Source organism: Callithrix jacchus, chromosome 8 (assembly GCF_049354715.1).
Source record: "Callithrix jacchus isolate 240 chromosome 8, calJac240_pri, whole genome shotgun sequence".
Taxonomy (NCBI): Eukaryota; Metazoa; Chordata; class Mammalia; order Primates; family Cebidae; genus Callithrix; species Callithrix jacchus.
The window spans coordinates 72,159,205-72,177,656 of record NC_133509.1 but is presented as its reverse complement, the minus strand read 5'-3'; the positions used below and the strand labels follow the sequence as shown (position 1 = coordinate 72,177,656).

The window sequence follows — 18,452 nt, the reverse complement described above, 5'->3', positions numbered from 1 at the left end:
TATATATTATATAACGTATTTAATATACAATGTATTTAATATTATATAATATATAATATATAAATATATATTATATAATGTATATATTATATATAATGTATTTAATATATAATATGTATTATATATAATGTTTTTAATATTATGTATTAAATATATATTATATATTAAATATATAATGTATATATTACATATATGTACACATTATATATATGTACATATATAATATATTATATTATATGTACATATATAATACATACCCACATATATAAATTATATTTATATATAAATTATATGTGCATATAAATTATATATGTATTATATATATTTATAATATATAAATATATGTATTATATATAAACTATATATGTGCATATAAATAACATATATGTGTATATACATGTTATATATGTTATATGTGTATATTATATATACATATATAAACTATATATGTGTATATAAATATATAAACTATATGTGTATATATACATATATAAATTGTATATGTATGTATATATATATTTGTACTATAGATGTACATATATGTAGTGGTTTTTTTTTTAATTGAGAAAATGTAGAAATGAACTCTGTTCCTCTTCCCAGCACCCAGAGTCATCTATCCTGTTCTATAATTCAACCTGCAAACAGATTAAGCAGCCGAGTTTGTGGAAAGTATGTTTGCTTTATGCTAAGGACCCTGTGTGACACTATGGTGACTCCCCTGACACTTCAAAGAGTGATATGTATGTATATATATATACACATATGTATATAGATAGATAGATATCCTAGATCCTAGATGATTAGTAAAGGTATGGATTAAATACTTTGAAAACATTAAAGAAAGAGAAAATAAAGAAATTAGTAACTGGAAAAAGCCAGTTAAGGCTTTATTTTAGAGGTGACATTTGGACTGGACTTTCAGAAGTAACAACAATTTGGCCAGGCAATAAAAGGGAGAAATACATTCTAAGAAGAAGAAATAACATGTGCAAAGAGGTTGTGGTAGTGTTGGAGAAGAATATGATACTAGAACAATGGGAGAAGGCAAGTGATAGGCATCATATGTCATGTTAAATCATTTAACTTGAGGGAATGAAGAGCCCTAAAAAATCTTAAACAGGGAAATAATACAAATAACATTTTAGAAAGATTAATTGGTGGCAGTGAGGAGGATAAATATGAAAGACCTATGCAGGTCAACTAGTTTTATGATTATTCCAATAGTCTAGGTGAGTGATGATGAGGGCCTGAATGAATGAATGCAATTACCAAGAGAGTATAAGGTAAGGAGAATCATGAGACATTTAGGCAGCAGACAAAACAAAGATTTGTGGCAAAGTGAATGTGAAAGGCAAAAATGAGTGAGGAAACAAGGACAGCTTGGAAGTTGCTAAAGTCCATTAATTGTGACAGAAAATAGAGGAGAATGGGCAGGACTTTATTTTCAGAAAAGTGAAGAGTAAAGAGTTTTGGAAATCTGAGACTGGATCTCAGGGGATAGGTGAGTGCTAAGATAAGTATTTGGAAGTTATTTGGCTAATAAGTAGTATTTGAAGCTGAAGGAAATAGATGACATTCCTGGGAATTGTGTAGAGGTAGAAGAAAAATAAAATCTTTAAGAAACCATTATTTTGGATATCTGGGAGGTGTATTCCCTGAAAGAAATGAAGTAGACACAGTCAGAGAAGTTGTAAAGGTAGAAAAAAAAAAAAAACGATGCTACAGAATCTAAGAAAAGAAAAGACTTCAAGAAGGAATGATGAACAGTACTAAATGAAGAAAGTGAAGTAGGATAAATATTCTAAAAGTGGCTGCATTTGTTATTGGATGCTTGCTAACCTTAAAAAAAATCCTAAAATAACATTATGTGAGCAGAGGGACCAATATACACAAAGGCATTTAGTCCTGAAAAGGCAGAGCTCATCTGAGGAATGAGATAGTATAATGGAGTAAAATGCCAAAAGAAAAAGAAATTATGTAATACAGATTGTTCTAAAAGCATTATATGTATTAGCTCATCAAATTATCATGGCGATGTTATGAGATAGATGTATTATTTTCCACATTAGCATAGTGTTTTATGTTCAGGTTCACATACCTATACATTCTGAATCCAAAGCCTGAGCTTTTAAACCACTGTGTTATATTGCTGAAGATATATGAAGTTCTTTATTTATTTTTACCATGAACATATATTCATTGTATAATAAAAATATAGTTAAAAGTGAGCCACTGAACTTAGTAGTTAGAAAATTACTGGTGATCTTAAGAAGAACAATTTAAGTATACGAGCTAGCCACAGTATACTGAATAGCAGAGGAGTAAATGGGAATTGAAAACTTACAGATAGTAAGTGTGAATATAAATCAGTTATTCAAGAAATTTGATTGTGAAGGGAAAAGGGAAAAGTTATTCAAGAAATTTCATTGTGAAGGGAAATGTGATTGTGAAGAAACCTTTTTAATTTAAATTTTAAATTCCCAGGAATATTGATATATTTTCAAAGAACTTTTAAACATATTAGCTAATAACAGTGATTTTAGATGTTTAGAGAGTCTACTAATACCATCTTACAAAGTCTTATAAGTTGGTTTCCTTTAAGAGGATAACATTTCTCTTAAACTCAATAAAATAGGCCAATATCCTCATGAAGATACACCTTTGCCCAATTGGTGGCAATTAAATATGAAATACAGTGGATCAAATATGAAAAGGAAACCCTATAATATTTCAACTAGGTCTTATTGTTGGAAATCAGAATAAGAGATTTAACATTTAATTCTTATAAATGACATAGTTGTACTTAAATGCTGATCCATGGATTAGTGCCATTGCATCAGAAAGTTTTGAACTGTCTGTGGTTAAATGCACAAAATTAGGAAGAGATACTGATTTTGTCAGAGTTAAAGTTATTTAATTTAAACCATTATCTGAGATTGTTACTTCTACTTCTTGGTGTATAAAGATGATTTCTTTAATGAAATGATGATTATAGTTGATGAGATCTAAAAGATAAAAGGTTTATAACACTTGCAAAGATTTTTGAAATTCGAATTGGTCTGTGGGAACCACTGTTTTGGTCATGTATGGAAATTAAAGTGTCATATATAAAGAAAACTTTGAAATTTGTAATTCGTAGACTTGAAGCAAACAGAGCTAAATCAGATACTGACTGTCAAAAGTTACTGATTGTGATTTACAAAGAAATGGTATCTACCTATATATATCACAGTGTTCTTAGAATATTAATGTACATTGTGAATAACTGGATATAGTTTCTGACTAAATATAAACCCAATCTTTTAACTTATAAATACATATGATACACATAAATCAAAGGTTTCCAGGTACACTGGTTTTAAAACAGTCTTGACTACTGATTTATATAACTTTGGCTATTAATCAAAATATAATTTCAGGGATATTGAGGAAATGATTGAGATGACATTTTCAAATAAGAAGTAGTGGGAAGTAAGAAACCTTGAAGTAAGCACTATTTCATAGTGTAAAACTGACAAAAAAAATTTGTTAAGAAAAAAGGTATATCTTAGAAATTGGAGGTGACATATGAAAGCTGTAATGCTGTTAATAATACATAAAGAAGGTTAAAATATGTTCTATTACATGTATTCTATGTATTCTATTACAGTGGTTCTATTACATAATGCTGTCTCAGAAAATTCTGCTACAATGTTCAAGTCCAATAAATCAATAAGTGACTTCTTTGCCTGATAAGCTATTTGTTAACATTTTGCTAGCTGTCAAAATGACTGACAGATTATTCAGCTTCATTTAAATTTTAATAAAAATGTAAAGATTATTTAAAATAAACAAATATAATTATGCACTGTGAAAAGCAGTACTGAATACTTCAGAAGAACAACACAAGAAAATTAATTTCACCCTACTGGATTTTATGCATCTACAAGTCTCAGACTGCAATATCACAGATGATCTCAACTCAAGCAGGATTATTGTAAAGCTAAATGAGTTCAGGTGGTAACTTGACTGCCTCTTCCCCTTGCTAATAACTTTGCCTATTAACTTGGGACTGTGAAATAATTTAAATAATATGGTCTTCGTGAACTGATAATCAGTTATTAAATAAAAATGGTTTGCCCTACACGGTAACAGTGATTCCCAAGAAAATAACTTTTTGACCCCAAATATGACATATGGTATCCAATCTAAAAAGGTTCATTTGGTTCAGTCTACTTTTGTCTTAAGCTATTAATATGATCAATAATGTTTGGTTCCCAAAAGAAAGTGTTATTTTGTTTTGTTTTGTTTAATGTCTTTGAAGTATTACAAGATCATTTTACTTACTTTTGAACTTTTTCATTGGCCACTTGGGAGGCCTCTATGGCATGCTGAAGTTGTAATTCCATATTTGCTCGCTCTGTCAGAGCTTGTTGCAGTTGGGTAGCCAGTTCCTCATTTTGTTGTTGAGTGATGGAAACAATGTTCTCTCTGTTTTTTAAAGCTTCTTCATATGTGCTAAGAGTGTAGTTAAACTGATCTTTCAGATTTTCTTCTTGAGATAAAGATTTGTGTAAACTGAGAGAAATTAAAACAAAATTTAAAGATAAGTAATGTAGACTGAGTAATCAATTAGCTATTTAACAAAAACCGCCATTTAGACTCTCTAGTTCTAAAAATCAATAAATACTTAAATGAGCAAATGAAAATAATTTTTATGTCACAATATTATAATCGATAATTTCTCTCCTTCTAGGCTGAAAGCTACCCGGACAAATGATGCTACCAAAGCATACAAAAAGATGCTGCCAGATGTTAATTTAATTATATCAGTGTAAATATTACATTCAATTTTCTTTTAAAGGGATAGCAGAGAACTAGAAAATAAGGTATCTCTAGGCAAATAAAATAATATAATAAGCTAAAAGAAGTAAGAAGAGAATGGCATTGGTTTAAGAGATTGAGGGTCTATTCTGCTAAGCACTTAAGGAGAATGGATGAGGTTTATGCAAATACTGACCAGCCTCCTACACAGCATTTTCTCCTTGTCACAGTTGAGATATAAATAAATTTAAAATAACTAGTCAGATTGCACAGAAATAATATATATTCATATATACGTGTGTATATGTATTCTTTTTGGCTAATGAATCTTATAATGAATACATCTACTCATTAAGTCATACAGAGAAATAGCATATAAATTAAGACTAAATAAATGCAGAAGAAAACGCAGACAAATAGAATCCTAAAATGCTAAAGGTCAAACCTTTGATATGTCATTACACCTACCAGCTGAGGTTATTTTGAAATGGCACCAAACACCTCACTCAATTAAATAAAGACATTTTGAAAATATAAATATTTAATAAGATAAATTTAAAATCCACATAGGAGATGTTCTTTTTTATTAAATATCATTTCAGTATATGCATACAAAGGAAATGCCGATCGGAGACATTTGAAGTAAAACAACTTAACTATATGATATAGATTGATAATGTGAAAGAAAGCAATATCATTATTAAACCTGCAAAAAGCTAGTCAATGAACTTTGGCACTGTCCTAATATCTAGTCTGATACTTTGTTTAAAACTGTTCAGACTAATAATACTTTTCTTTTTTTTAGTTTAAGTTACCTATAAGCCTTTACAGTATGCTTATTTTGGAGAAGGCATCCCATAGAACTAGGATGGACATGAAACAAGGACAGTCAGCATACCAAATGAAATCATTGCAGGATTCAAATTATTTCCTAAGACTACAGACTGTTACTAAGTCCTGGTCAACTGGTTACTACATAGAAAATTAGAATGGTGTGTAGTGCCACATTGGTAGACTGCAAAAAGTATCTTTTTCCATGGTTTTCATATTGTTATTAATCTAACTAATCCTATTTCATTTCTTCTCAGTTCTTTTTACCAACCCATATGCCTAAAGACTATCTCTTGCCCATTTTCCTTTTTCTGTCCTCTCACTTTCCGCATCTTGCCTATTCCAAGTTCCAATTTTCTTCAGCTCACCCTCTTTATCTCCCTTAAAGATGCAAGAAAGAAAGAAATGAAAAACAAACTAAAAGCAAAGGCTTAATAAAGATGCTTGTTTATATTCTTTACATTTAAAACATTAGTTATATTTTAATTCTTAATTACATTTTAAATTACACAAAGTGCATATATATAGAGTATTCAGCTTGAAAAAATGTGAAGAACAAAATACAGAATAAACACAGAAATCTAGAAGACCCCTCCCAGTGTTCACTCCCATTTTTCCCCCACCCCAAAAGCTAATTACTAATCCAACCTTTATCAAAATGTGAATTGCCTATTTTTAAACTTTTTGTCTGGCTTATTTTCCTCAACAATCAGTATGTGTGGTTCATCTTGCTATAGCATATAATTCATTGCTTTTTATTGCTACAAAATATTCTGTTACATACATACGTCATAACTTATTTAACAATTCCACTGTTGTTGCTATGAATATTCTTGTATATGTCTTTTGAGGGACCTAGGTATTTATGTCTAAAGTAGAATTTCTCCATAGAGCATGCGTTATTTTCAGATTTTGTACTGCTGATAACAGATTCTGATTTAGATTTAGATGCTGCTAATAGTCTTCCGTATTAGTTGTACCAATTTATAGTCCCATCAGCAAAATATGAGTTTCAGTTGCTTCACATTCTCCCTCAGAATGGCACTGTCAAGTGCTTTTTTTAGTTATTGTAATATGGATGCAGTGATATTTCATTCTCTTAATATTGTCTTATGTATGTGTGTATTGATTGATTGATTGATTGAGACCAGGTCTCACTATGTTTCCCAGGCTGACCTTGAGCTTCTGGGCTCAAACAGTCCTCCTGCCTCAGCCTCCTGAGTAGCTGGAACTATAGGCACATGCCACCATGCCTGACTCTTAATGCTGTCTTTTGATGAAGGTAAGTTCTCAATTAAATAAAGTTCAATTTACCACTGTTTCTTTAATGGCAATGCTTTTCATAAACTGTTTAAAAAATCTTAGCCTACTCCATTCCCTTATATTTTAACTTTACATATATGGCCTAGTTTAAAACTCAGTGAGACAGCTTAGTTTGGGAATTCTGCGTTTGCCTATCATGCCTAAAGTAGTAACCACTATATTGTAACCAATTACATATTAAGAATCAATGATTCCATTTAAAAAATCTCACCATTATTAAAATTATGGGCATCCTGATTTAATATCCTAATCACTCCTCACTTCCTATCTTCTAACATTTAATTTTTAGGGGGCAAATTTATACCTGATTTTGATTTTTCTCTCAGTTGGACATGTTTGGATTGTCCCTGCAAGTTCAAAAGCTACTTATTCAAAATGAGTTGGAAACCTGTCAATTACCATCAAGACTTTCCCAAACAAGGAACATGATCTTTTTAAAAAGATAAAGTAGTTATATCACTTAAAATCCTGCAATAGCATTTCTTTGCACTCAGAAAACAATCTTTAAAAACAATAAATGCTATACTTTAACTCACTGAAACTCGCAACTTGCATGAGAAGTCCTATTTAATATTCCTTTTTTTACTGATAAAGAAGTGGAAATGAAGAGAGGTAAGTAATTTAATACATGTAGCAGAGCTAGAATGTGAACCCACAGTCTTTATCTATGCACTGGAACCCTCTTCTATACTTGCTGTGGTCTAAAAAGCCCTGCATGACTCACCTCTCACTTCTTCCTCAACTTTTAGCTTGGCATTCAGATTCTCAAGTGTGTCAAGTATTTTCTGCTGAAGGTATTTGTTTGGAATGCCTTTCCATCCATGCTTCTACCTGACAAAGTCCTACTCATCTAGTAAGTCTTATGTATGTGTGTCATAGCAAAAATAACACTTTCTTAGATACACCTAGATGACTCTTCAATCTAAAGCTTGATGTTTCTCTGTTAGTCTGTCTCACAGATCCTACTCTTCCTTCTCAGAACTTAAAATTCATAGCTTTTTTTCCAATTCATCTTGTGGTTTTCTTCCCAATTCTAAAATATGAATACTTCATTTATATAGAGTAATTTTATTTTATGGGAGGAATACATTCCTTAAGGACTATAATAAATCAAAATGTTTATAATTCTAAGGAAATTTTCCAGTAGGAATAAAGGTGAAGAAAGAGAGCTATGTTTCAAGCATTTATAAATCTGTAATCATTGAAGCACAATTTTTGCTTTGGTACTCCTTCTTCAGAATGGTCTTCTTTAAATTGACAACAGAGCCTCCTTGTTTAGCTTTCTTCACAAAGACATATTACATTTACCCTCTTCCAAAGTTACTAATTTTTAGATGCATTTTCAGCATAGTAGTAGTATTATAATTCAATGGCACTTAAATTGTATGGGAATATATTTTAGGTTACAGTAGGCATAAATGATGAAATAACAACAGAAGAGTCACTGAATCACTCTCAGAAATTCTAAAGCATGTAATCAAATAGTGCAGCTTACACAATATCCACATAGGATGGTAACTATTTCTGTTAACCAGGAAGTTAATGATGTAATAACATAAGTAAAGTTTAAATTCACTCTTCCAGTTTTAAAATTATATAATTCTTTATAAATTTATTGTTTATAATTTAGAGTAGAAAGTAAAACTTTAAAAATATTTTTACTTACTAATATTTCATATAATCATATTTCTAATTAACATCAAATAAGCCTGTACACTGTCTCCTATGCTGCTCACCACAATGAGTCCAATGGCAGGCTAAGGTAGAAAATGTCCTTAATGCATATCACTCCAGTGAGTACCATGTAATAGAAATATTTTCTGATGTGGCTTCTGTCTTGGTTTTAATGTTCCCTGGTCTATTACCTTATGTCTGTGGCCCTGACTATTTTCCTGGTCCCTGACTCTTCATGCCACCTCAGCTAAATATAACTTGGAATTAACAGGTTTATGAGCCACTGAGATGTTTTGCTTGCAGATATTTACATTCTCTTCAAATTGTCTGCCCACCTGCTCATTGAACTCTCTCTCTTAACTGTAATGTCCCACATGAATTCAGCTTATTCTTGCAACTAGTATTTTTCCATTTGTACCAAGTTTTGATGCTACTTTTCCTGACTTCCTCTCTTGTCTCCATGATGAGGTATTGGTCAAGTCCTTACAGGAGATCATTTTACTCGTCATCCTACAATATGCACTTACTCTGTTTATGCTTCTTTATTTTAGAGTAATTGTTCAATCATTAGTGTGTTCTATATATGCTATTTAATTGGATAAATATTTTTGGATTAAAATTATTAAAATAATTTTGGATAAAATTAAAATTTAGGTACAACAATGTAGATCAGTAGGTCTTAACCAGGAGTAATTTTGTTCCTCAGAGGATATTCTGTAACATCTGAAGACATTTTGGTCACAACTGGTGGGGGTGGCAGGGAGGCTGAGATAGTACTAGCATTTAGTGAATGAATAGGAGCTAGAGATACTGCTAAACATCCTATACTGCAGAGGATAGATTCCTACAACAGAGAATTATCCAGACCACTGTGTCAACAGTGCTGAAACTGGTGTAGATTAAGAGATGTTGGGTTGAACTTAGAAGGTATAGATTCAAATTGTCATTTGCTCTGAGTGACATTGGGAAAAACACCTACTGAATATTAATTTTCTCAACTCCAAAACCATAAGAAAAATGTCATGGAATTCATATAAGAATGAAATGAGATCTACATGTGCGAAAACAACTGGCACAAAACCTGCCAAAGAATAAGCATTCATAACTGTACAATTTTAAAAAGAAATTACTTATATCTAATTAACTTTGTACCAAATCTTACACAATACTCAGGTATTTTATAAACATTTTACTGAGAAAAACAGCTGCCTGTTCCTACAGGTTTTTCATGAATTGGGAGAAGGAAACTAGTTTTCTTAACCTTTATTCACTTACTGATAACATTCTTAAATCATTCTTTTTAAAAAATGGGCAGGTTAGGCTTGGTTTACTGAATTAAAATAAATAAAACCAAAGCAAATATGAAATGTAGAAGTATGTGCTGCTTTTTCCTAAGAATACATTTCTGAAACGATAATGTATACTTTTGTTTCCTGGTTTACTGCATCAATTAATTTGCTAGGACCCTTTCAAAAAGATAATTGAGGTTAAGCATGGTGGCTCATGCTTATAAAATCAGCACTGTCAAAGGCGAAGACAGGAGGATTGCTTGAGTCTAGGAGTTCTAGACCAGTCTGAGCAACATAGCAAGATCCCATCTTAAAACTCTTTTTTTAATTAAAAAAGAAAATCATTGACTTCCTCACTTATTTTTAGGGAAATTAGCATATGCTCCAGTATAACAGGTCTTAATTTTGAATGACATATGGATAAAGGAAAATATATTCAGAATGGCTAAGGAGTGTGGATGAGGAAATTTAATCTGCAAATGAGATAGTCTAGTAACTCCAATGATTTGCTTCCACTGTTGCTGTAGTTGGTTTAGTTTAATAAAATAACTTGCTAAAGTAACTTGAGAGAAAATAGTTTTTTTTTATTATAAAGTAAGCCAATTAATACTGAACTGAAAATTTCAAGAATTTTAAACTGGACAAGGTGTTAAGATATTTATTAATATTTATTTAAAGCCTTCTGGATGCTACATTTAATAATATAAGTTGGGTGTCACTAAATATCTGTTGAATTCATGTCTAGAAATGTAACAATCTATACAAATAATTCCAAAGAAGTATTAAAAATAATCTAACTTTTTGGAGTTTTTTTTAGACAGTCTTGCTCTGTCACCCACGGTGGAGTGCTGTGGCATGATCTCAACTCACTGCAACCTTCGTCTCTAAGGTTCAAGCAATTCTACTACCTCAGGCTCTTGAGTAGCTGGGACTACAGGCACACACCACCACACCCAGGTAATTTTTGTATTTTTGGTAAAGACGGAGTTTCATCATGTTTCACAGGCTGGTCTTGAACTCCTGACCTCAAGTGATCCACCCACCTCGACCTCCCAAAGTGCTGGGATTATAGGTCTGAACCATTGTGCCCAGCCAAAAATATCTAACTATTAAATATCCTATAGCACCTGGAATTGATGTAAAGTTAGTTCCTTATTATCTAAGAATGTATTGTGTACTACATAATGTAGTGATCTGAGAAGCAGAGTGGTAGGAGATTATACTCACAAAGCCACTTATGTTTATATACCCCTGTATAGCTCATAGGCAACAAAGTTTGAGTTTTATCATAAAACACATAAATACAATTTTATGGGCATCACTAAAATGAAAAAATTATACATTCCAATTTAATAGAAAGGAGGCTTCTGCTTTTGAGGAGATGGGAGAAATAGAAGATGCAATTAAGAAACATATGGAAATTTTAGAACTGAAAATATAATAACTGAAATGAAAAGCCCAGTGGATAGGCTCAATAGCAGAATTGAAGGGATGGTGAAAGAGTAAGAGAACTGGAAGACCAAACAATACAAATGATTCAGTACAAATAACTGAGATACAGACTGAGAAAAATTATCAGAGTTTCAGGGACCTGTGGACTATAATAAAAGATCTAATGGCCAGAAGCAGTGGCTCTCACCTGTAATCCCAGCACTTTAAAGGCCAAGGTGGGCAGATCATGAGGTCAAGAGATCAAAACCATCCTGGCCAACATGGTGAAACCCCATCTTTACTAAAAATACAAAAATTAGCTGGGCATGGTGGTGTGCACTTGTAATCGCAGCTACTCAGGAGGCTGAGGCAGGTGAATCGCTTGAACCCAGGAGGCAGAGGCTGCAGTGAGCAGAGGTCACACCAGTATACTCCAGCCAGGTAACAGAGTGAGCCTCCATCCCCCACCCCCCCACTGCCAAAAAAAAAAGATCTAACATTTCGGTCATCAGAGTCATGGAAGAAGAAATGAAAGAGGAGAGAACTAAAAAGTACTTAAAGAAATAATGGCTGAAAATTTTCAAATGTGGCAAGACACATATACCTACAAGAAGTTGAGCAACTCCAAAAGGGGAAAACTCTTATAAATGCATGCAAAGACACATCATAATTAAACTTCAAAAAAGCTAAAGCCAAAGACAAATGACAGAACTCAGCTTCTTTTTCAAGATTGACTAGGATTCCATTGTGTGTATATGTGTGTGTGTGTGTATATATATATATATATATATACATTTTCTTTATTCATTCATCTTTTGATGGTACTGATACTTAGGTTGATTCGATAACTTGGCTATTGTGAATAGTGTTGCAATGAACATGGAAATGCAGACATCTCTTTGAAAAACTAATTTCATGCCAGTTGTGGTGGCTCATACCTGTGAAGTCAGCACTTTGAAAAACTGAGGTGGGAGGATTACTTGAGGCCAGGAGATCAAGACCAGCCTGGGCAACATAGTGAGATCTTGTCTCTACAAAATTTTTTAAAAAATCAATCATGTGTGGAAGCATATACCTGCAGTCCAGTTACTTGGGAGGCTGAGGCAGGAGGACTGCTTAGCCTTTGAGTTTGAGGCTGCAGTGAGCTATAATCATGCCACTGCACTCCAGCTTGGGCCACACAGAGCAAGACCCTGCCCTTGAAAAGAAATGATTTCAAATCTTTTGGGTAAATATACAGAAGTGGGATTGCTAGATCATATAATTCTGTTTTTAGGTTTTTTGAGAACCTGCATTCAGTAATCCATAATGACTATACAATTGGCCCTCTATATACATGAATTCTGCATTTGTGGATTCAAGCCACCATGGATGAAAAAATATATATATTTTAAAGGTGAATGTTGGCTGTGCACGGTGGCTCACACTTGTAATCCCAGCACTTTGGGAGGCCGGGGCAGTTGGATCTCTTGAGCACAGGAGTTTGAGACTAGCCTGGGCAATGTGGCAAGACCTCATCTCTACTAAAAAATACAAAAACTTAGCCAGGCATGTTGGCACAAGCCCATAATTCCAGCTTCTCAGGAGGCTGAATCAGGAGAATGTTTGAATCCAGAGGCAGTGATTGCAGTGGGTCAGGGTCATGCCACTGACTGCACTCCAGCCTGGGTGACAGAGACCTTGTCTCAAAAAACAAAAATAAAAAAGGATGGTTGTTTCTATATCTATACTGAACATGTGCAGATTTTTTTCTAGTGATTATTCCCTAAACACATAGTATAAATATTATGTACATAGCATTTACATTGTATTAGGTATAAGTAAGCTAGAGATGATTTAGGTATATAAGAGGATGTGCATAGGTTATATGCAAATATTACACCATTTTACACAAGGGATTTGACTATCCATGGGTTTTGCTATCCAGAGGGGGTGGTGATATCAATCTCCTAAAAGATACTGAGGGATGGCTGACTTAATTTGTGTTCCCACCGAGTGTATACAAGGGTTCCCTTTTCTCCATATCCTCACCAACACTTGCTATCTTTTGTCTTTTTGATAAAACAGCTAATATGGTAAAGCTTTGTGTCCCCACACAGATCTCATGTTGAATTGCAATTCCCCAGGTGTTGAGGGAGGAATCTGATGGGATGTGATTGGATCATGAGGGTGGTTTCCCCAGTGCTGTTCTCATGATAGTGAGTGAGTTCTCATGAGATCTGATGGTTTCACAAGTGTCTGGAATTTCCCCTGCTTGCTCTTCTCTCTCCTGCCACCAGGTGAAGAAGGTCCTTGCTTTCCCTTCACCTTCTGCCATGATTGCAAATTTCCTGAGGCCTCCCCAGCCATGTGGAACTGTGAGTCAATTAAAACCTTTTTTTTTAAAATAGATTATCCAGTCTTGGGCATTGCTTGATAGCAGTATGAAAATGGACTAATACAACAGCCATCCTGACTGGTGTGAGATATCTTATTGTGGTTTTAATTTGCATTTCTCTATGATTAGGAATGTTGAGCATTTTTTTTTTCATATATCTGCTGGATATTTGTATGTCTTCTTTTGAGAAATGTCTATTCAAGTCACTTGCCAATTTCTAAATTGGTATTTTGTTTACTTGCTATTGAGTTGTTTGAGTGGGTTATATATTTTGGATATTAACTCTTCATCAGATGTATAGTTTGCAGATATTTTCTCCCAGCCCACAGGCTGTCTTATCAAACTGTTAATTGTTTTCTTTGATGTGCAGAAGATTCTGGGTTTCATGTAATCTCATCTGTCTATTTTTTCTTGTTCTTGCCTGTGCTTTTTGGGGTCAGATCCAACAAACCAATGTCATATAGTTTTCCCCTTATGTTTTCTTCTAGTAGTTTTATAGTTTCTGACCTTTCATTTCTTAATCCATTTTTAGTTGATTTTTTTGTGTGGTGTGAAATAAAGATCCAACTGCATTTTTCTGCCTGTGAATATCCAGTTTTCCAAGCACTATCTATTGAAAAGACTATCCTTTCCCATTGTGTATTCTTGGCACTTCTGTCAAAAATCAATTGATGATAGATATGCGGGTTCATTTCCAGGCTCTCTATTCTGTTCCACTGGTCAATAGGTCTATTTTTTGGCAGTATCATGCTGCTTTAATTGCTATAGCTTTGTAATATTATGTGAAATCAGGGACTATGATGCCTGTAGCTTTGTTCTTTTTGCTCATGATTCCCTTGGCTATTTGGTTTTGGGGTGTGTGTGTGTGTGTGTTGGGGGGTCCATATGAGTTTCAAGATAGTTTTTTTCTATTTCCATTAACAATGACATTAGAATTTTGATACGTATTGCACCGAATCCTTATATCACTTTGGGTAGATTACTCGGTATGACATTTTAACAGTATCAACTCTTCTAACCTATGAACATAAGATGTCCTTCCACTTATTTGTGGCCTCTTCAATTTCTTTCATTGACATTTTAGAGTTTTCATTGTACAGGTCTTACATCTTCTTTGGTAAATTTATTCCTAAGGTTTAATCTTTTTTAGGGGGTAGCTATTGCAAAAATGGGATTGTTCTCTTGATTTTTTGTTCAGATGGTTCATTGTTAGTGCATAGAAGTGCTAGTGATTTTGGGGTGTTGATTTTGTATCCTACAACTTTACTGTATTTGTTTTAAGTGTTTTTGTTTTTTTAGAGGATCTTTCTCTGCCACCCAGGCTGGAGACTAGTGGTGCAATCATAGTTCACTATAACCTTGTACTCCTGGGCTCAAGCAATCCTCCTGTGTCAGCCTTCCAAGTAGCTAGGACTAAAGGCACATGCCAACATGCCCGGCTACTTTTTAAAAAAATTTTAAATAGAGATGAGGTCTCACTATTTTTCCCAGGCTGATCTTGAACTCCTGGCTTCATGTGATCCTCCTGCCTTGGTCTCTCAAAGTGCTGGTATTACACGCATGAATTACTGCACCCAGACTGTTTTATCAGTTCTAAGAGTTGGTTGCTTTTTTTTTTTTTGAGTCTTCAGGGTTTGTGATCCTGTTGTCAGCAAACAATGTCAATTTTCACTTCTTTCTTTCCTCTTTGAATGACTTTTCTTTCTTTCTTTTGCCTAATTACTCTGGCAAGAATTTCCAGTACCATGTGGAATAGAATTGGTGAGAGTGGGCATTCTTGTCTGATCCCAGATCTTAGAGGAGAGGCTTTTAATATTTTTATTGCTGAGTGTAATGTTAGCTGTGGGCTTCTCATATGGCCTTTATTGTGTTGAGGTACATATTTTCTATATCTTGTTTGGTGAGAGGATATAGAGGATTTTTTTTTTTAATCATGAAAGGATGTTGAATTATGTTAAATGCTTTTTCTGCATCTAATGAGATAATCACATGGCTTTTGTTTTCATTCTGTTAATGTGAGGTATCAATTTTATTGATTTGCATATATTTTACCATCCCTGCATCCCAAGAATAAATCCCACTTGAAAAAGTTGTTGACTTTGATTTGATAGCATTTTGTTGAGAATTTTTACATCTATGTTACTATGAATACTGGCCTGTAATTTCCTTTTCTTGTAATGTCCTGGTCTGACTCTGGAATCAGGGTAATGGTGACCTTGCAAAAAAAGTTTGAAAGTATTCTCTCCTCTTTAATTTTTGGGAAGAGTTAGAGAAAGATTAGTATTAGTTCTTCATTAAATGTTTGGTAGAATTCAGCGGTGAAGCTGTCAGGTCCTGGGCAACTTTTTATAAGAGATGTTTTTAATCACTGATTTAACCTCCTTAGTCATTACTAGTCTGTTTAGATTTTCTATTTCTTCATTATTCAGTGTGGTAGGTTCTATTGTCTAACAATTTATCCATTTCTTCTAGGTTATCAAATTTATTGCCATATCTTTATTCATAATATGTGTGTGTTAGCAGTTGTAAGGTCTCCTCTGTCATTTCTGATTTTCATTTATTTAAGTCTTCCCTCTCTTTTTCTTAGTCTAGCTAAGGGTTTGTAGATTTTTGTACTGTTTTTCTAGTCTCTACTTCTGTTTGTTTTTTTTTTTTTTTTTTTCTCTGAGCTTTATTATTTCCTTCCTTCTGCCAACTCTGGATGTAGTCTTTCCTAGTTCCTTTAGGAGAAAGAATAAGTCATTTATTTGAAACATGTCTTCTTTTTTGATATGGGCATTTATTACTGTAAAAGTTCCTTAGAAGTGCTTTCCTCTATACCATAAGCTTTGCTATGCTTTGTTTTAATTTTCTTTTTTTTTTTTTTTTTTTTTTAATTTTTTATTGGATTATAGGTTTTGGGGTACATGAGCAGAGCATGCAAGACAGTTGCATAGGTACACACATGGCAGTGTGCTTTGCTTTTCTTCTCCCCTTCACCCACATTTGGCATTTCTCCCCAGGCTATCCCTCCCCACCTCCCCCTCCCACTGGCCCTCCCCTTTTCCCCCCCAATAGACCCCAGTGTTTAGTACTCCCCTTTCTGTGTCCATGTGTTCTCATTTTTCATCACCCACCTATGAGTGAGAATATGCGGTGTTTCATTTTCTGGTCTTGTGTCAGTTTGCTGAGGATGATGTTCTCCAGATTCATCCATGTCCCTACAAACGACACGAACTCATCATTTCTGATTGCTGCATAATATTCCATGGTGTATATGTGCCACATTTTTCCAATCCAGTCTATTATCAATGGGCATTTGGGTTGATTCCAGGTCTTTGCTATTGTAAACAGTGCTGCAATGAACATTCGTGTACATGTGTCCTTATAGTAGAACGATTTATAGCCTTTTGGATATATACCCAGTAATGGGATTGCTGGGTCAAATGGAATTTCTATTTCTAAGGCCTTGAGGAATCGCCACACTGTCTTCCACAATGGTTGAACTAATTTACACTCCCACCAACAGTGTAAAAGTGTTCCTTTTTCTCCACATCCTCTCCAGCATCTGTTGTCTCCAGATTTTTTAATGATCGCCATTCTAACTGGCGTGAGATGGTATCTCAATGTGGTTTTGATTTGCATCTCTCTGATGACCAGTGACGATGAGCATTTTTTCATATGATTGTTGGCCTCATATATGTCTTCTTTCGTAAAGTATCTGTTCATATCCTTTGCCCACTTTTGAATGGGCTTGTTTGTTTTTTTCCTGTAAATCTGCTTGAGTTGTTTGTAAATTCTGGATATCAGCCCTTTGTCAGATGGGTAGACTGCGAAAATTTTTTCCCATTCTGTTGGTTGCCGATCCACTCTAGTGACTGTATCTTTTGCCGTGCAGAAGCTGTGGAGTTTCATTAGGTCCCATTTGTCTATTTTGGCTTTTGTTGCCAATGCTCTTGGTGTTTTGTTCATGAAGTCCTTGCCTACTCCTATGTCCTGGATAGTTTTGCCTAGATTTCCTTCTAGGGTTTTTATGGTGCCAGGTCTTATGTTTAAGTCTTTAATCCATCTGGAGTTAATTTTAGTGTAAGGTGTCAGGAAGGACACCTTACTTTCTGCACATGGCTAGCCAGTTTTCCCAACACCATTTGTTAAACATGGAATCCTTGCCCCATTGCTTGTTTTTGTCAGGTTTATCAAAGATTGTATAGTTGTATGTATGTTGTGTTGCCTCCGGTGCCTCTGTTTTGTTCCATTGGTCTATATCTCTGTTTTGGTACCAGTACCATGCTGTTTTGATTACTGTAGCCTTGTAGTATAGTTTGAAATCCGGTAGTGTGATGCCCCCCGCTGTGTTCTTTTTGCTTAGAATTGACTTGGCTATGCGGGCTCTCTTTTGGTTCCATATGAAGTTCATGGTGGTTTTTTCCAGTTCTGTGAAGAAAGTCAATGGTAGCTTGATGGGGATAGCGTTGATTCTGTAAATTACTTTGGGCAGTATAGCCATTTTCACGATATTAATTCTTCCTAACCATGAACATGGAATGTTTCTCCATCTGTTTGTGTCCTCTCTGATTTCGTTGAGCAGTGGTTTGTAGTTCTCCTTGAAGAGGTCCCTTACGTTCCTTGTAGAGGTCCCTTACGTTCCTTGTGAGTTGTATTCCAAGGTATTTTATTCTTTTTGTAGCAATTGCGAATGGCAGTTCGCTCTTGATTTGGCTTTCTTTAAGTCTGTTATTGGTGTA

At 34.0% G+C, this 18,452-nt stretch overlaps 1 protein-coding gene across 18 annotated transcripts in view; it reads right to left on the bottom strand.

Annotated features, from left to right (window-relative positions):
* Positions 1–18,452, bottom strand: part of MIPOL1 (mirror-image polydactyly 1) — a 413,275-nt gene that overhangs the window by 91,614 nt on the left and 303,209 nt on the right. For 17 of the 18 annotated variants that reach the window (XR_623348.6, XR_004729856.3, XM_054240619.2 and 14 more), the window contains one exon: positions 4,327–4,557. The exons of the other annotated variant lie outside the window; for it this stretch is intronic. Coding sequence is in view for 15 of the 17 variants with exons in the window: in XM_054240619.2 (XP_054096594.2) it covers positions 4,327–4,557 (231 nt within the window). In the remaining 2 variants the exon portion in view is untranslated. The remainder of the gene's footprint in view (positions 1–4,326; positions 4,558–18,452) is intronic. 18 annotated transcript variants of the gene reach the window in all.